Source organism: Euwallacea similis, chromosome 7, assembly GCF_039881205.1.
Source record: "Euwallacea similis isolate ESF13 chromosome 7, ESF131.1, whole genome shotgun sequence".
In the NCBI taxonomy this organism is placed as follows: Eukaryota; Metazoa; Arthropoda; class Insecta; order Coleoptera; family Curculionidae; genus Euwallacea; species Euwallacea similis.
Window position 1 is genome coordinate 1,042,176 of NC_089615.1, and position 21,028 is coordinate 1,063,203.

A 21,028-nucleotide genomic window follows, 5' to 3' on the forward strand; every position below is an offset into this window, starting at 1 on the left:
TGGATTGACCCCTCCAGCGGCTTTTCAATTAATTGGTTTCACACCGCGATGACAACCAGCCAACCTGATTGGTTGAAAACCAGCTACCAATTAGATTAGCGAGGTTTCATGGCAACTGTCAAGTCGATGTCATAGTTAATGGTAAATAAAAATATTTATACTGTTTTGCATTTTTTTATTATTAATTTTAAAGTTTAAAGCGGAATTGGTTATTTGATTAGAAATTAGTCCTGTTATGCCTCTAAATTTAAACGTTTATACAGAGCCATAAGCATGGAAGTGAAGTGGAAAGAAGTGTACCTCTTTGTTATTTTTACCTTACCATGGAATATTTATGGCAGTGATATTACTCACTTAGCCTTTGGAGGCTTTACTGATGGAATGCCAGCAGCATTCGGAGATTTCAATTCAGATGAACTTACGGATGTATTTGTGATATTAAGTAAGCTACTTAATCTTATATTTGAGCCTTAACTGCTCCAGCATTGTCTCAAGTCTCATACTCGTGACTTGAGTGAGTATAAGAGTGCTTAGTCCATCTAATCCTTCACCTATTAGTGCATGGAATATATTCAGATTTTTAAAAATTTTCAATTATTTTCTTATAGGTGAAATTACAATTAAAAAAGATTTGGTATATGGTTTAGTGCCATTTTATTTTTATCTCTACAATGTGTCCAAACATCTAGCTTGTACTAGTTAGCAGATAATATCCCCTTTTCTTAAATCTTGAAGTTAACCCATTTACATAAGTATTTAGCTCAGTATTCAAATATTAAAATTTGATTTTAGACAACAGCAAAACCTTGGAAATATTACTAGCTCATGAGGAGGAACCTCTTCTACGTCCAGCAAAAAATCGTCTAAAATGCACATTCAGTAATTCCCTAATAACCAGTGTGGTTCCAGGAGATTTTGATGGTGATGCTATGATGGATGTCATGGTTACTACAACCTTTAAAAGAACAGGTAAGTTAACTTCTTGCACATCTATTAGATGTTTTTTATTTTGGTAGTCTAAGAATCACTCCATGAAATTGCTGGTGACACAAGCATTCTTATATGATTTTTATTTGTAGAGGAGGATACTGAAGACATATCTCTAACAAATGTTTACATAATGTGGGGTGGTGCTGATCAATTAAATTGCACCACTGATGAAGACAAGCCTCTCATCCAAATGATTGGACAACCACTAGCTATGGATTATGATCAAAATATGATTATTGGTAATGAAACTAGGATAGATTTAATTATTTGATTCTTAACTAAGGGAATTCGATGATTTTAGACTTGTTTGGACAGGATAAAGAAAAGCGTAGAATGTTTTGGGTTTTCAATAAAGATAGAACACCACCACAGACAATTCCAATGGAAGATAACCATAGTAGGGAGGAATTGCATAGACCTCATGCCCATGCATTTTTAGGCAATATTTGAACAAATAATCTGGCTGTATTCATTGAATATGAATTTATTTAGATCTTAATTACGACTTTATGGCAGATCTTTTCATTACAACCCCAAATCACTTCGAGGTTTGGCTTGGCAGAGAACATGAACCCAAATTTATTTACAATGACACAATTAAACATCCTGAAAACAGTAAAATCGTTGGTCAATCCTTATTTATTGATGTGGAATTGAAAGGAACCATGGACTTAGTTACACCAGTTTGTACTGAAAAAGATAGGAATGGCAACTGTCAAGCAGCTGCTCTCATGGTATGGTGATTATAATATATATTTTTGCTATACTCTACAATTTAAAAAAAAATAGGGTTATGCAGATGGGCATTGGAATGATCTTCAAGTCAATTTTAAGGATGATTCTGGGAATTTCTGGCGGTTTTATTTAAAAGAAGGTTGGCATTTGGTTTTTTGACTTGTTAAATTAATAGAAATTAAGTTGTTTTATTTATGTAAGGAAGCCGATATACCAATGTAATTACCTTGAGAAGTGGAGATTTTAACATGGATGGCTACCCTGATATTCTAGCCACTTTAAGTCAAGAAGGTGATGATCATCCACAGTCATTTTTATTGGAGAATGTAGCTTGTCCAACTGGTTGTGGAAAATTTAAAAGGTACAATGTGTTTCTTGTTTGAAGCTATGATTATTTCAAGAAGTGTGGATTTAGTTGTACATAGTTCTTTTCTATTAGGTCTTATGCAATTAAATGGAACGCTTTAAGTCCTTTCCGGAATGGAACCGCGATGGCAGCATTCTTCGATTTCTACCAAGACGGTATTTTAGATTGCATTGTTGTTACCTACAATGGCAAGCAGTATCAAGCAGGAGCTTTCAGAAATAGTCTGGATTACGATGCCAATTTTATAAAAGTTATGGTTTTGACTGGTTTAACCAATAAAAACAATCAAATGATTAATGGTAGAGTTGGTAAAAAGAGGCGAACCTATGGAACGAATTTGCCTGGTGAGTTTTGTCTTTATTCATAGGTAATATTACGTGTATGTTAAAAAAAGGTAAAACGTGGGTTGTTAAATGCCCAGTCAAGAGAAGTGTGTTATTTGCAAGATTTTTTGGGTTTCGGTATGTTAGTTATTTTTTTAGGCCCATCAATCTCTTATAAAACCACCACACAAGAAGGCAATTTGAGGCACGGTGTTTCCGCACAATTACCGCAATCTGCCCATTTTAGTTTAAATCTTCCTTACACCATATTCGGTTTGGGAAGGACGCCCAATTTTGTGGATTCCGTTACAGTGGGTTTGTCTAATTATTCGAAATTTTGGACGCAAATCATACCAAATTCTCAGATGGTAAGTGAATAAAGCCACCATGTTTGAAGCATTTTGAAATACAATTGACATTAAGAGTTGTTTTTTTTACAATAGGTTTTTGTAATTTTAACCGCATAATAGAGCAGAACATTTCATTAAGTGTGAGTAGATAGAAGTCTTGGCAAGTTTACTAAGGGAATAAATTTCATGAAAACGTTGAACTAAAAACAGAATTAGTTAGTTTCGTGGTTTCATGGAAATTACTTTTCAGGAAAACTTGCCTGCATACTAACCTAGTGGCCCTAAAGGTGTTATCTAATGTTTATTGTTTATTTAATGTGGCATTTATACTCCTATTTAAAGTTAAGATGGGCTTTAAAATTTGCTACATAATTTACGTATTGTTGTTTCGTGCGATTATGTAGACCTAATACAACTTTCAAGTAGAAGAATGTACTGCTCTGGACGTTACGGTGAAAGCAGTTTTCGTATTTCATATTGGGAAATTTTGAAAATCATTACTTGCTTTAACTTTAAGGAAAAGGAGTGGAAATGGCCCTGAGGATTACAACGTTGTTTGCAGTATCTGGTTATTCTTGAAAGTAATTAAAAGAACACAACTACAGTAGCTTGAAGAGAACTCTTTTACAAATATTTTTATTAAATTGTGCCATAACTAACACTCTTGTCAATGTTGAAATTCATATATTTCATTTGCCTTGTAGGTCGTAATTCCTTGGCCTGTTCCTCAACCATGGAAATGGAAAGCACAATTATTTGTCACACCCAGTAAACTAATCCTCATGTCGGTTGCTGCATTGACTGCTGTTTGTGGCATGATCACTGTGATAATTGGGGTTTTGCATTGGAAAGAGAGGCAAGAAGATAAAAAGGAGAGAATGTCAGAGAGCCACAGATTTCATTTTGATGCTATGTAGTTAAGCATAGAACTATATCACGTGCAGGGAGTTAACATTTTTCTCGTTATATTTTTGTTGCGACTAGGTAGTTTTATGATTATTCTTACATGGTAATTAAGTATTTTTTGCTGACAATTAGACCTTTTATTAGAACGTTAATGTTTTTATCTCGTTTTGCGAATTATTATAACACAATATTCCTAAACAATTTATTTAAATCAAATAGATAATTTTAATGTACATAAATATAATAGTTAATAAGCATTTATTTGTTTCATTAGAAAGGTATATTTCCGAAAACCCATTTTGCTATCCAACGAGAACTAGACAAGGTGTTTTTTTCTGACAATAGTGTTTTATTATGTTTGTTCCTTTAGAGTTCCAAAATGATAAGTAAAAAACAGGATGCAAAGAATGAGATAAAACTTTTTACCGCACGTGAGCGGGCACAAATTCACCTTCCGCACTTATCTAGAACTGAAAATAAGGAATGCGTAACTACCTATTTAATTTTAAGCTTTAAAACAAAAATAGCGAATTTTTACAGTTCATTAATAACACTCTCAACATTAAATTATGTAAAATGCTGTTTAGAATTTACATTGTGGATGCTTCAGCGTTCTTTATGAATTTATTTTTATCGTTTTTCTATACATATTGAGACACTTACATACGGCGATTATTTTTATAAATTGGCCTACCTATTTTTAATGCCGGTGGATTAATTACATTTACATAGTAATAAGGCCATAAATCGTTATATAAGGGGCAAGTTTTTAGGCATTTCGTGCAGTCTTGTTAAAACCAGTGGACTCAAAACTAGCCAACATGGGAACATAATCAAACCAAAAATAATTGTATCCAGTCACATAATTTTGCATTTTTTCCAAATAACGATGTGCGATTGAAAAACATAATGATACAGTCTTTCGTGGCAGGAATGCCAATAAAAAATAACTGATGGTCCGGTCTGATGGCTTTTAGCTGCTAATTTTTAAGGAATGACCACTGGGTTTTAGGAGAGGCAGTGGCATGTTGAATGCTATTGTGGCAATCGCTGACCCTAGATATGCAAATATATAAACTAGGGGCTATCGATTTTTTGTTGTCTAGAGTTTAACTCTTTACACTTCGGAGTGGGGACGATGCCTATCGCTTAGCTTTTTTTACCATGTAGCTTGCGACGACCTTGTTTGAAGCAATATGGGGTGTTTTCGTATGTAAGTAAAGCCCTATATGGAGTTAGCCATAATTAGGTTTAGAGTTTTTAAGGGATGTTTCTCTATTAAAAAAAAAAAGAAGCAGTGTCTGAATGATCAAGGCATCTTAAAAGGTGGCCTGAAACACCCTGTATATTAGTTATTTGGCACCTATACGTATTTATCAGGAAAAAAGAGATTCTTCCACGTTTACTGGACCAATGACCCCCTGATTAATTTTACTCTATTTTTTTCATTTTCTTGAGCGACCTAAATTTTTTGCCCACCAGTGTACAAAATCAATTTAACCGTTTTAAATTGACTAATGCTAGTTGTCGATGTCTTTATTTTTAATATTTTTACTTTTGCTATCTTGCTTCTGGACCATCGTACCGCTGCGATGGTTCCCATGTCGTTGACCCACAACCAAAAGTTCGAATTTGACCATCTTTAATTTGGAACATCTCGTCATTCACATGCACATTTGTCTCGATTGTCTGGGAACAGTGGGAATGCTACAAATAAGTTGTGTAGATTTGAGGACGGTTCCCTGCTTCCTGCATTGTCGTGTTGAAACCCGCCCCCTCATTATATTATTTAGAAAACCGAATAGATAATAAAAACACGAAATTAATGAAAGCTTACTTGAGCAAAACAGAAACCACGTATCAAAATATGATATCGTGGGTGGTTCCGATACGAGAACCGTATTTTTAGACGACACGAATGCTGGATATTAGTGACACGATTTGGCACATAGAAGCGTTAGAACGGCCCCGAATTGAATAATAAATCCGTCTCGGCAGCTTAATTTGTTATTTAATTTCATTTACCGCCATTACAATGTCTGTTTTATTAGGTCTAGAGGTGTGTATTGATGTAAATTGGCCAACACAATGTGGGATAAATTATGCGTTATTACGTACAAGGAATTTAAACATTCCGTTTCTATCTACTACCAGCATCTACCAACACCTAACCATGATTTAAAAATAGGATAGGCCATTGTGAGTAGATTGGCTCTGCTGTGCAAGATTCATATACAGAGTGGCACATCGAAAAGTTTCCACTCAGGTGTTTTTTTCTTGTAAACGAATAAATGAAAATATGCTTGGACACGTAAACCTTAATTTTCAGGAAAACACATTTTTTACAAATTTGCATCTCCTCTGCTCCAACCCTTACGAGGGGGGTGGCTGTCACCTTTAAAATCTTACACGGAGGGGGGGGGGCAAGTGATATCTTATTTTAAAGGGATTTGAATATGCTTTATTATGGGATCTTTTTCGTTGGAATCGATGAAGTAGTTCATGAGAAATAAAGAAATGAAATGTAAAAGTAATAAAATTTCTTGCCACTTGTGTCAATGAAGTAAATGATGTAAATGGCTTGAAAGATCTCCTGATTTGTCACCATTGGACTTTTTTTTGTAGAGGCATTTGAAATCTAAAGTTTAGCAGCCAAATTCAATTCTTTAGAAAACTTGCGTCAACAAATAGTGTACGAATGCCAACAAGTAACTCCCGAAATATTCCATAATGTTCGCGAACATTTCGAACAGTGCCTTTATAATTGCATGGAGGTTGGAGGTGGACATTTTCAACATTTACTTTATTGATACAAGTGACAAGAAATTTTGTTATTTTTGCATTTCATTTCTTTATTTTTCTTGAACTACTCTCTCAATTCCGACGAGGAAGGTCTCAAAACAAAGAAAATTCAATTTCCTTTAAAATAAGATATCATTCACTCTCCTCCTCCTCTTTCCATTTAAGATTTTAAGGGTGATAGTTACCCCTTTGTAGGGGTTGGAGCAGAGGGGGGTGAATATGTAAAAAATGTGTCCCCTGAAAATTAACGTATTCGAGTATGTTTTCATTTATTTGTTTACAAGAAAAAACCTGAGTGGAAACTTTTCGGTGCGTCGCTCTTTATAGCAAGGCAGTACCGATCTTATGGGGAGACGAAATTGAGCAGCAGACCAGGAAGGGCAACGGACTTTCCTGGCCGATAGTTTTTTTTTGGGGGTAGGGGTGATAAAAAATTTCGCCCAAGGCTAAGGCTTGCTAAGGCTGGCCCTGCTCATATGAACTGCGATATGGTGATATATAGGGTGGATTTTGTTCATGCCTGGTAAAATGAAATTGACCTTGTCCTCCCCAAAACTGGCGTTTTGGGGGTTCTTTCTCTTACGTGAATATATGTTAATAAGGATCAGACAAGGTTTGTTGTGGAGCTTCATTACTTTTACCAGCAGTTCACCAAAAATTGTTTGTTGAATTTTATTTTATTTCTCAAAGTATTAAATGTTGAAGTTAGGGAAAATACTGTTGGAATTGCCCGAAACGCATAGAACGTAATTGATGGAGCATTTCGGGTCAGAAACGCGTCTTTCTGGGTAATGCTCGAATGTTGGATGATAATGTACACCCTGTTACCTCGTTAGCTTTTATTACTATTATTACTTTATTTAGTTTAATTAGAATTATTACCATACCACTAGAAGCAAAAAATGATCCCAAATTCAAGCAAAATTATAATATATTTTTGATTTAAATGACAAATAAACCCTTGTGCCTTATCACCTATTTATTCCATATATTCAGTACCAGCCTAATGGGGGAGGGGGGTGATGGACTTTCCTGATCGGCGATTTTTCTTGAGCGGGGGGAGGGGGGAGTATTAAAAATTTCGCCCAGGGTGTTAGACTTGCTAAGGCCGGCTCTGTAGGGAGGTATTTCGTCGAAAGCCCTCATGGATATTTTATTTTTGCCCCTTTAGGTTCTAAATTATTTACTGAAAGCTGGCGGAGTGTCACTTATTTGGTATTTAAATGGCATTTTTTAATATTCGGGTTCCGGTACATTCGAAATCGTTGACACTGGCCACTCATCGTTAGCGCGGCATTATTTATTGTTTTCCGTAAAGGTACTGCATCGATAATGGGCTGGGGGTACCGTACTGTATACCTATATACAATGGTATATAAAAATGATAACCGGTTTTTATTCCATCCATGTAGGTCTATTATGGCTTATTTTAAATTTAACAACGTTAAACGTTGTTAAATTTAAACGTTCTCGGGAATTATGATTTTTGTGATAGCAAGAATAACTTTCTGAATCATATTGGCCCATTTTTATTTATTTTATTAAATTTAAGCATATAACAGAGAAATTTAAAGTGATAAAAGTTTCGTAAGTAGTTCCTGATTTTGCTGTTCCATGATCTATTGTACTGCAACCAGGGCCGGCCTTAACAAATTTGGTTGCCCAACCTCGCCTCTCCCCATAAGGCCGGTACTGACTACAACCGTATGGTAAGTACCATTTATCACATGGCTTCGAGGGCGACAAGTGGGACATTATCTCCCCATAATGTACTGATGAGTAAAACTTTTGTATGAATCTTTCAGTATCTATTTGTTTTTTATCTAAAAGGGGGAGCTTTACTGGCTAACCCTGTACAAGATATGCAACAGGTATCCTCGTCTATTTTAATAGAGATTAAGGGCGTGATTTTCTTACAGTAATATATGAGAAGAGTAATCGATGGGCATATTATCGATTTCGGTATCGCCAGTGGAGAAACAAACAAACACCCCCAGTTTACAAAGGCTTCCTTGCTGACATATGTATCTGCCCTCACGATAAGGGCGTGAAACATAATGAATTGTGTCTTTTTATAGTTTCTGTTACAAAAGAAGTCTCCATAACAATTTATAGCGAAGCAGATTTAACGTTTCCCTGGCAGATAGCAGAGCGCCTACTTAAATTATTTGAATTTTTAAATAAATAAGAGTATTTGCTTATTTTCAAATTAAGGTTTGCTTAGGCTATTTGAACTTAGATAAGAAATCTGCTTGATATTAAACCGGCGACTGAGTGGTTTTGCTATGAATTTCAAAGGGGGCAAGTGTGAAAAACATCTCAGTGGTAGAATAACGAGTCGTTCATAACTACTTCTCGAAGCTGTTAGGTCTTGCAAGTTACCTATTACGCCTCCTTTTGAAAAAATATCTGTCTTATTACTCGTAAATATGCTACTTATGCAGTTCTCCTGTGAAGTCTCGTTGAAAATTTTTATCCTTGTTTGTTGTCCTGACCGTTGGTGGAAAGATCTTCGTCAGTCTGCGACTCACGAACAGTATGGCATTGCCGACTACCCGCTAAAACCCCTTTTCCTCCTTCTACTCGATGTATGATTTCCTCATAATACGGCAAAATTAGAAAAACACACGTACGAAATCCACGTGTGTGACTCGTGTGCAGAGCCGGCCTTAGCAGGCGTGGGCGAAATGGTTAATAACCGCCTCCTACCCCCAAGAAATACCCCCCGACTAGAAAAGTCCGCCGTCCAACTTGGACCCCCTACTCCCCTGTAAAGCCGGTGCTGCTCGTGTGATATTGCGGCATATCGCTTCGCTTGTCCCGTAGAACCAAATTTATTGAACAAAACTATTCATGTCTTAACTGATTACTTGAGTAGCAATTTTATTAATAAATTATTGCGGGATGCAAATAGCTTTATTGACCTTACCGTTTTCAAGGGGATGTTTGTTGACGCACGCAGGCATTCTCCCTGAGTTCAAACGCGATGAATTTCCTGAGTCATATGCTAATCATGAGAAAAGCCACAAAAACACAAAAAGTGTCATAGGCCGTCTCGATTTCAATACAAAAGCTAACAGTATCTTTATCCACAGTTAACCGCATAATAAAATATTCGTCGTTTGGACATTGGTCGTCTTTATCTACCCAAAAGTCGCCTTTCACCGCTTACGTTCATTAAAAAACATGTTTCGTAAATTATTTTTACGTGTTTTCACAAGTAAATTAACGATTTCCATTTAAATGTGTGTATGCGTATATTTTGTTGCTATAATGATTATTCTGGTCGCCTTGTAATATCGGTTGCGTTAAATGGAAACCGAACTACATTCCACTCGCAATTAAATGTATTATTGAGAAAACGTCTCCCATCTTCGAGACAGCGTAACCTCAAGTGATGAAATCGGGACTTTAGCTTCATCTGCCCCACGTTTCTTATAGAATTGTTTGAAATTCTGTTCATGCACTTGTCGTGCACCTGGTTTAAATTTTTATGCGCTAAAATTGTTGAGTAGGCACACAGGGCCGGCCTTAGCAAGTCTGGTGACCTGGGCGAATTTTCAATTACCGCCCCCTACACTCCCAGAAAAATCGCTGACCAGGAAAGTCCGCCGCTATGAACCGTGGCCCAACCTCTCCCCGTACATTCAGTACCGCTATAAGGCCGGTACTAAATATACAGGGTTCACTTTTGGAAGCCGACACATTCCGTATATGGAAAATTGCGAATTTAGTGAATTTTTGAAGTTTGTTTTGTGGAAAAAAACTTGATGTAAAAATATTTTCTATCTGATATGACTTTTGGTTAAACCGGAAACTGACTCTTATTTCATTTTTTTAAATGGAACAGTGCAGTTTTTTTAACGAAAATGATTTTTTCGTCGACAATAAACATAAGTTTCTTAATACAACGTAGTTGTAACATAACGATTCTTAACTGTTTTTGATATACGAGGTGTTTCTGAACGTAGTGCCATAAATTCAACCACGTATTCTTGGTTCTAAAATATGATGAAAAGTTCCTATAAATATACTATGTATATGGAAAGGTGCTTCGTTTTCTATACACAGGGTGTGAAAGTTGGTTTCTGATGATGGTTTTTATTAATATTTTCCAGTTGGAGATGATTGAATTTATGGCAATACGTTTAGAGATACCTTGTATTTTAATTTTTACGAATTTTTTGACACTTGTAAAGCTTTTCTAAAACTCAATTATCTACAAAACTATTTGTGTTTTTCTATTTGACACAAATTTATGAAATAAATTTTATAAGAAATTAAAGAATTAAGAAAAAATTGAAAATGTTTTTGAAATTTAAAATTTAAAAATTTTTTTAAATCATTTTTTTCTAATAGAATCACACAATTATTTTTGCACCATTAAGTGAGTAGGAAAAAATGAACAAATACGATATACATCACGAGTATCAAAAATTAATACTTTCTGAGTAAATCGAAAAAACTTTATTTTTATTAAAAAGTACTTTATACTGCGTAGATAGTACAATAGATGCATTAGCGCACCTTTATGCGATCAAGTTACTTAATGGTTATTTTGATTGTTTGTTATGTTTTTTCGCAAAAAAATACAAATTTCAAAACTACATTAAACTTATAATTTTCCATATACGGATTGTGTTAACTCCCAAAGGCAAACCCTGTATTGGATAAGTAGGTGGTACAGCTGAAGCTTGTTATTTAAATCAGGAATTTAGTACAATGCTGCTTGACTTGTTTACATTTTTGCCTCTAGTAGTGTGACAATAATCATAATTAAACTAAATAAAATTATAATTTTAAAAAACCAACGAGATAAGGGGGCGCACATTATCCGAGATTCCAGCATTACCCCGGAAGATAGGTTTCTAATCCGAAATCCTCCATCAGTTGTGCTTTCTCCGTGTCGGACAATTCAAGCAGTATTTTTTCTAATTTTAACATTTAATACTTTTACAAATAAAATTGAATTCAACAAACAATTTTTGGAAAGCTGCTGACGAAAGCAATGAAGCTCCATAATAAGCCCCATATGATATTATACATATATCTGTATATTGACGTATACGAAAGAATCTTCAAAACGCTAGTTTTCGGGAAGACAAAGTCGATTTCGTGTTAACACACATAAATAAAGCTCACCTTGTACATCATTATATTGTAATTCATATGAGCAGGGCCGGCCTCAGTAAGTCTGGTGTTTTGGTGGAAATTTTTAACCACCGTCCCTACCCCCGCGAAAAGAAAGTCCCCTGCTCATCCTGATCTACCCCCTGCGCCTTCGCCCACCTCGCTCCCTATAAAGCCGGTACTGCAGGCACAGTTACATGAATTCCACAGAAAGATTCAATATGGATAATAATCCTTAAACTTAAAATAATGATGTTTTTTGATCTCTAGTTAAATAAATCACATTTGAATAAACAATTCTGGTATCACAGCATGTGAAAGGTTACTTTGAAAGCATGTACTTCAGTCTAGCTGATAACGCTATCTGTGGTCTTACAAACATGGTTAGCGTGTTTATATAAAACCTCGATTTCTTTCGAGTTCGAGAAGCACACACATCTAAGTAGCAGAAATTGATGTGTAAACTAGTAATTTAGCAGCTTCGGAGCGGAATTAGGGCGATAATGGTTCCAGAGCCGGACTTGCGAAATTTGCATTTTTCCAGCTGATAAGAAAGGCCGAAACCGTCACTTTAATTTTTCTGGAGGCATTTTCATTTATGTGCTCTGGCGCATGCAAGGAAAGTAACACGATTATACGGCACGCGAAATAATTTATACAAGGAAAGAAATCCACTTGGTTTGTCCTACTTTAACTGGTTAACTGAAGGGTTTTGTGTAATAAATTCAGAAATTTAACACGAAATTAATGGCAAAGTGCTCTTAAATTTTTCGATCAATCAAAGCGATAAAATTTCACCTCAGCGAATATTAGTCGAGGCACAACATGCTATTGTGCTTGCTCGAGTACAGGGTGTTCCACATGTGCCAAGTGAGCTCTAATATGGAGTCATCGCTTGCGACAATGTAATTTATGTGGCACTCCAGATGTTTCCCGAATCCTTAAGTCATGTCAAAATGTTAATATAGCTCGTAAAGAGGGAACCAATTTCACCACTGGACGAGCGTCAGACAAACAAGGAACCAAATAAAAAATCTAAGACAGTTGAAATAGAATGCTGGAAACGCCTGGCGATTTGGCACGGTTCCATCTCCGACTTTTTATATTTATCTTAAGGTATTGTTTCAAGTGTGCCAGAGTTTTAAAATAGAACACTGTCCAAATTTACAGAAGTGAGGAATTCAACACAGGGGCGGACCGTCGGTGACCAGGGGCAACCTGTGGCGTCCACGCATCTATGTCCTTCCAGAGGACAGTAGCTGGCCAAGCGAGGAGTTCTCCTCCGTGGCTTGGATTTTTTGTAGCTCACCTCTTAGCCCTGCCTCGCCTCGAAATGATAATTTCCAGATTTTCCAGGGCGCCCCTGCTTTATCGCGTTGAGACTCAACAAACACGAATGTCTCCAAAAGCGATGCGCCTAATTATTGTTTCCAGAATACATACTACACAAAATGTTCACGGTTCTAAAAATACTGACCGTTTAAAGTTACTTTTTGTGAGCGTTACTCGTTCTGGATGACAACTAGAAGACATGGACCAGGCAATGAACTTCCCAATAACCTCGTACTAATTACATTCTATTAATTACTTATTTATTATTGGCAACCTGCTGTTATAATAAGCATTCCTTAATCGCAGTTGCATTTTAAGTGACACTTAGTACTAGAATATTGGGATTTTAATAGTTGGGGAACATGCGATATTCTTTGCGTTGCAGTAACTTTTCGTTGCGACGTCTTGAATCCACACGGGGTCCTAATAATGATTGTAATCCCCCTTTACTAGCTTCATTATTAGCTGTAGAATAGCTTCATTTAAATCCTCTTACTGGAGAATAAATAAAACTTAAGACCTCTGGATTACAAATTATGGTATCGATTCAATGTCCCTTCGTTTTACCTTTCTTTAACAGTCAGGGCCGTATCAAGTTCTTTTAGAGCGTTAGCCCGGATGTCACGCACTGACGCATTGTTGCGATCTCTGAGTCAATATTGCTATTGTTAATTTCTGAACCTTAAATCGCGAAGTGATAACGTATAAATAATACAACTTTGGTTACTGGCGAACAAATTTATCCGCTGACACGCCTCTGATTTTCAGGGAATTAAACTGTAAATTGCTAGAAGGTCGAGAGCAGTCTCGTCAGTCAGTGATGAAGGGTGTGACACCCCAGCTTGATACTTTTCATGAATCTCAGGAGAGGCGCAGATTTGGCGAATCTCCCCGATGGTACGCCTCTGCTTTTCAAGGACGCGAACTGCTGATTTCTGTGAACTTGAAAGATACTTAAGGCTCGTGCATCGCACCAAAATAGAAGGAAAAAAGCAGAGGCGTATCACCCGAGAAATTCGCCAAATCTCCTTGAAGGTATGCCTTCGCTTTTTAAGGAAGCGAACTGCAAATTTCCGTGAACTTGAAACGTACTCAGAGCTCGTATATCACAACAAAATGGTGGCGAAGCGACAGCGCACCAAAATTGAAATATTCGTATGTGGTTTTTTTTGGCCTTAAGCAAGGAGATCCTTAACAATTGATAACTCAATAGCTGTAGGTACTCCTCTAAGATGCCCCCACGCAAAAAGGTACTTTCACCATCTATCAAATTCCAGGAGAAAAAATGATTACAAGAAGGTTCAATGCTTATAACAAAATACGGTAAAGTTTGGGTTACACCGGGTAGGTGCTCAATAACAAACCTTAAAATAACTGGCTTTTTTAGACTAGTTCCTCCTTTGTTTTCAGATGGTTTTTCAACAAACTTCCTAAAGCAAATAAACTTACATTAGTACCTCTTTTTACCTCAAACCCATTAAGTAAACCCGTAATTTAAATCCACTATAGTGCAGGGATAAATGTTTATAAATTTTGAGATATTTATGCATGGCAAAGTAGATCGTTTGCTCTGCGGAGATCGTCACAGAGATCTGTCGTAATATTTTCTAAATTAGTTGGGCAATACTCTAGGTTTTATTTTAGTAAAGCTTGCCAGCTTTATATACGACGGGACAAGGAAAGGACATTAAGCTCGTTGATAGATGAATGAGGTCTTCTACCAAATGTGTGCGCTACGTGGAATCAATGCCACTAAGCCTTGAAATTTTTAGTGATAATTCACGTCCTGATACAACTGCGATCATGATACAACTGCAGGTGTTCGAATGTAAATCAACTTTATGAAAAACCCTCACAAGTCCAATTGTCCTAATTTTAACGCATTAACGCCGGTAAACAAAACATCTAATACGCGTGGTAATGTTTATTTGTTTAAACGTAATTAGGCTTATAAAAGGCTCGTTTGGCTGTGTAATTTTGTCTAGAAACACTCGATATACACGACTAATTTAATTATATTCAGTAAAATGATATGATTTATAGCTGCCAATTTGTACATTGCGGTTTAGACAAATTCCGACATGAGAAGCAGGATCGGACTAAATGCGTGATTGATTGAACAATGAGGCCGAACTGCGATTTTTCGATTTACTCATTAAGTACGCCGGTAATCTAATATTCTGTTCAATATTCAGTTGGATGTTCCAATCACTTTCACTATAGTAGAATCTGTGCTATTGCAAAAAAATTATTATGAGACTGACATTCGGCTAAAGCACTGCTGGGTTTCCGTACGGATATTGTTATCTTCGAGATAAAGTTGTCGCTAATTGGACCTATCAGTCTTTTAATAATTATTTTGGGAAAATAACTATCTTATCAATACTTTAATAAATTCTTTTATAAATTTTAAATTTAATAATTTAGTAGATAATTGCTACAAACAACTCATTTTTTTTTACCTTTGTTCGAGAGTGATGCCTCACGCGCAACTAAAGGTACAGTTGCATCTTAGTCTCAGTTAAAATTAATTAACCTTTGCTCTTTATTCATTTTTTGGACGAAAGCCCTTGTTAAAGAGTCAGTCACCATTTTGTCACCATTCTCCGAATTTACGAAAACATTGTTATTAAAACGAAAATTAACCTAACTAAAGTGAATGGAATTTCGGTACGTAAAATATGTGACACACTTTGAAAATTCCTCGTCTTAATCGCTGAGGAATGACGATGAAATTTTAAAAAACCCGTTTCAAAAAATTTGAAAAACGTTATTCTTACCGATTGAGACAAGGAATTTTCAGTGTTCAGCATATTTTACATACCCACATTGCATACCCTTCAGTTCTGTTAATACCCGTTCTACCAACAACTTTTTCTGAGATTTCACCATCTGAGGGAGAGTTCCTGAGAAACAACTCCAGCCCTTCCTGCATGTGAGGTGTTTTTAGATAGATAGATATACAGTCCATATTAACGACCAATTATTATTCCAGGGAGATAATAATTCAAATTCAACAAAATTTAACGAATTCATTTCTCAGACTTAATTTAACTTCACTAAGATAACTAAACAAATATTGATTGGTCAGGATATGCTTAGGGAATAAAAATAGTGTCTGTTGGCTATTGATAAATTTTACAATGTGCCAAGAGCCAGTTATGAGGAACATAAATATCCTGTTCGACATAACTTAACCGCGAGTATGAGTGAAACTGATAGCAGCTTTGGAGTTCATAAACTTTCTAATTTAGAAAAAAATAATGTTGGATTACTAATGCTTTTAAATTGGCTAAGTATAAAACCATTAGCGTTGACCAACCAACATTTCCAGATTCAAGTCTATTAATGGCGTAGTATTTGTGCACGTTGTGTTTATGTCAATAAATTTAGATACTCTTCCAAATTTTGGTGAACTTTGGTTTTTGCGCTCAACTCAAAATCCGAACTTTGTTTTTACTTTTTTGTTTCTAAGAAGTACGATACACCTAGTTTTTAACATTGTGCAGTGCTGGGACATACTCGGTACTATTGCAGGCCTTCAAAGGAAAAAATTGCGCTTCTCAAAAAGGTAAGTTTGAAAAACCGTCATATGGTTTCCTGGAAAACCACCCATCGCTACTGCCTATATACAAAGGGTACTGAAAGCAGGAATTTTTTGGCATCGTTGGCGGCAAATAAATTCAAGGCAAAACCTAACCAACCAACATTGATCCCTTCGATTTACCAGACACTTTTTCAACAACTTTAAAGCTAGTTACGCTGTTCCCCGTGAACACACCCGATTTTTTTATCAGCTTCCTGACGTATTTCTCATGATAATCTCAAATTTTATTAAAAACTACAGTTTACGAGATATTTGCGATATTCCAGATTTATTCCAATTTTGTGGCAATTTTGGGCGAGAACAAAATTTTATACGGAAAATATACAATAATCTTGCAGGTGATAATGCCATAGGTCTCTTATGAAACAAAATAAAAGAACCGCAGAGATATCTCGATTAACTGGATGAAATAGTGTTTAAATCTGGAACATCACGCTAACCATACATCATCTAACACTGCTGAAAAAGTGGTTCGTTTTCGTTGCAGCTGGTCCAACTCTTCACGTATGGTTAATGCACGTCATTAACTATACAGCTATATTTTTCTGAATGGCCTTCTAAAAATCCAAAACCAACCATCTAAAAATATCATTTACACCGCCCCTCTCATTAATCACCCAAAAATGTGTGTACCAAGAAGCAACAAGCTTCAGCTTGGGTTCCTGGGGACGGCTTAGAGAATGTGTGGTCTTTAAAGCAAACATATTTTTTGCGTTGTATTATTTAATGTATATAACATTAGAGTCTCATAATTGCTGGAGTTAAAAAGCATCCATGGAACACAACGGGGACGGGAAGCTTGTTCGCGACTTAGTATGCATTTACGAGTATGAGCCTTTTATAGTCATGCCTGTTTAATGATTTTGCCAAGAACGCTCATCTCTTGAATTTTGATGATAATAACTGTTTACGGCTGGCACGACAAACAATGAGTTTCTAAACTGAAGAAGCACAATATGCGAAAGTCTATAAAGTGGAATGAAAGGAAAGCGATAAAAAAAATTGCGGTGACAAAATTGGGTCTGACCACGAAAAAAATAACCGCCTATAGGGTTTGATAAGCCTGGCACTGCAGAACTTAACGGAATACACAGAGCTTGGAGTAAAACCACAAAACTGTAGTTTCTGATAGGAAAAAGCACCAAACGCGCAGTTTTAATGGCGAAGCGCGAATTCCTAGGCAAAAACAAAAATATGTATTATTTTTCCGATGTCAATTTCCTGGCCTTGAAAGCTTGCAAAGAAAACATTGAGTTTATGCTAATTTCACACTTTGACTAAACCAATATCCCAAAGAAATACTTAAAAAGTCTATAGTATTAGAAAGTCATGAGGTTCCTGAGTTATGAAATGAACATACCTGCTTTCAATACGCAAACGATTGTGAAATGGAACACTTTCAGACAACAAAGTTACTTTCAGCACTGGACTGAAAATTTCCAGCTGTTGGTGATATTACCTGAGCGTCATGTCCTAAGTAAAAGATACTTTGTTATTACGGTGAATCATTTATAGCGATTCTGCAACACATGATTCACTCCCAACTATAATATTATCCATACAAAGCGCATTGCATTTAGCATTTCACGATTCTTACTAATTTCTTATTGGTGTCCGAATCGACTGTTATGAATAGTTTTAAGGATTTATGACTGAGCAGAACTAATCGTTAAGGAATTTTCAGGACTTTGGATATTTGTAAGGAAAAGAGAATGACAAAAAACAGCTTAATTATTATTTATTTTAATAGCAAAGATTCAGCATTCGTACATTCGACCATAAATGTCCCTTTTATAGCTTATAATAAGCATTTTTTGTAATTCTTATAGCGTTTTTATTAGGTGCTCTAGGTCGTCCTCGCTGCTCTATTTACATACACACCTACATATGTTGAATATTTAGTAGCTCATAAGTTTTTAGTGTTTCGGTGTTGCGGTTAGTAATAAGATAATGACGAGCAAACAGACAGAGCCATCTTGGGATGAAATATTGCCAAACGAGGTTACTACTGCCGCCGTTCCTAGATGGCCAAGTGTCGGGGAGTCCCCTTTTGGGCTTGAGTATCTCTTTAGAACTGAAAATGAAAGGCAAGGAAAGAAAATGGGCAGTCAATATATGGAATGACAGAGGTGTGGTCGAGTAGTGGCAAATTCGTTAGGTCGTCTCTCTATATTTTGTTAATAAATTATCATTTATTATCTATAGAGAATGTCCCAGTATTATTCCGACACATACATACATATCTTTCATTGAGAATTTTCAAGCATCTTTTGTCAGCGTCACCGAGCACTATCATGGAAAATTATGAACTCTCAGAGATCTCAGACAGAAGACTCGTTTGGCTAAACGCCCGATTACATCCTGGCTAACTCAGTCACCTCTGGATTGTGGTTTCAGATGACCATCACGAGAAAGGAACTATTTTTGGTAACTACGGAATTTCAAGCTAATAATTTAATATCGCACATCGCCTCGTTGATCTAATTACCTTTCCACGTCGTTACGAACACAACGATCGATGCGAAATCTGAACTAAGGGTGATTAGCAACTTCATAATTAATGCTTATATCTCAGTTTTGAAATTGATATTGATGAGAGAGGAATCTATCCACTCTAATTAGGCATAAGTGTTTTCTGCAAAAGGAGACTGGACGTAAAGTTCGAATGAGTTAGAATACCCAAATTGCAGTTTGGTGTTAGTATACCCAATAAAAACATCACAGTACCGACCTTATGGGGGGGTAAGGTTGAGCGAGGGCCCAGGGCGGCGGTTTTTCTCGGGGGTAGGAGGGTGGTGATTATAAATTTTGATCAGGACGCTAAACCTGGTAAGGCCGGCCCTGGACGCACATAATGCATTTATAGATAATAAAGAAGATTTCTAAGCAATACAGGTTAATATTAATGATTTTATTTTTATGATATCTTAATTGTAATTAATTGAGTAATTAATTTGCAATTAATGGTAACAAGTAAGAATCCAAGATCATGGCAATCGAGCACGTATTTTTTTAATACGCAAATCAATTTATTATTAAAAATTATGTAAAAATAATCGTTAACAGGAATATTCAGTGAATGAATGAATTTTTAGCAGATCGTACCTGCTCTTACATACTAGATATCAGTGTCGTCTGTAGACTCGAGAGCCGGAGGACATCTTTACCTGACAGTATTAGAGATACCAGAAAAATCTAATGCTGCCCGGTAAGATGTTAACAGAACTCTCTTCATCCCGCAACTCCTCTTCCAGCAGCTCCTGATGGAACGATTTTCAATATTAAAAATTAGACTAGTACCTATGAAAAACGCTTTCAACCGGAGGCAGAATCAGTTTTTGCAGCGGTAATAAAAATTTTACGAGGTGTGCTTATGTTATTGCCTGGCGAGAAATTGCAATTTTCAGCATAAGCAACATGATGCCATAAATTAGTCGTAAAATGACTGGAAAAGCATCTGGATTTTACATCTGCTATGGGTTTTTAAGGCCTTCATCTGCAAACAAAAGGTGTTGACGAAAATGGAACGGCCCTGGATTGTTACTGCTCCACGAATAAAAAAATAATTAAAGCTTTAATTGCGAAGATTAATTGAACCGATAGAAAATTATTATTAAATCTAATTTCGCCCTTGAGTGCAGGGGGCATTATATAAACTTATGTATGAGAGAGGCAAAAACTGAAAAAAGCTGTAAAGCACACTTCGTAAGCCCGTACTTTACCTTTATACCATACAATTATACCTCGTTATCTTAACCACCATCTAACCAGCCCGTGTTATTAAAATAAATTATCCACTCTCCAGTAGATAATTAAGTAAAATTACATTAGTGCACCAGTCGCAAGGCATTTAGTTTTCGTTTCAAAGTCTTTATAAATACTTGTATTCATGTTTGCGTTTCGAATGGGTTTTTATGCAGAACTCAAGCAGCATGACGGAAAAATTCGTGTATGAAAATGTTAATGTACCCTTATGTTACGTTTATGTACGTCACCATTTTTTGGTAATATGTTCGGCATGACTTTCCCCCCCTTTTGTTTGTAAGAACTAGAATTGAAGTGCCTCCACGTTTCGTTGCGATTAGGGTGAATTGACATTACTTACAGTACCACTATGTACAGGGCCGGTCTTAGTGAGTTCCGAACGAAATTTTTATCACCGCCCCCTTATCTCAAGGAAAACCGCCGATCAGGAACATCTGCCACCTTTTCTGGGTCGTTACCCAACCTCGCCCCCTCTGTAAGGCCGGTACTGACTACGTGGTGTCCTAGATGCGTTGTTTAATTTGTAGTGCTGGATTCTTGCGCTTTATGTTCTTTAGCAAGTCCCTTGCAACCCCATAAGCTGATTTGTGGCTGGTTCTTTAGTCAAGGCACTTGTTTGTTTCGGGACGTGGCAGCCGTTGGGTCTCACTTTTGACACCAATTTCTTGCAATGGATCTTGGAACAGCAAAGTCAGGAACAGCTTACGAAGCAACTCAATTC

At 36.4% G+C, this 21,028-nt stretch overlaps 1 protein-coding gene across 1 annotated transcript; it reads left to right on the plus strand.

Annotated features, from left to right (window-relative positions):
* Positions 1 to 66: 66 nt before the first annotated feature.
* LOC136409918 (T-cell immunomodulatory protein) lies at positions 67 to 3,928 on the plus strand. The gene is made up of 11 exons (XM_066391773.1): positions 67 to 141; positions 264 to 442; positions 793 to 969; positions 1,080 to 1,229; positions 1,292 to 1,429; positions 1,483 to 1,724; positions 1,780 to 1,864; positions 1,927 to 2,086; positions 2,165 to 2,436; positions 2,575 to 2,783; positions 3,470 to 3,928. Exons 2-11 carry the CDS (start codon positions 274 to 276, stop codon positions 3,680 to 3,682), a joined length of 1,815 nt encoding a protein of 604 aa, XP_066247870.1. The 5' UTR covers positions 67 to 141; positions 264 to 273; the 3' UTR covers positions 3,683 to 3,928.
* Positions 3,929 to 21,028: the final 17,100 nt, after the last annotated feature.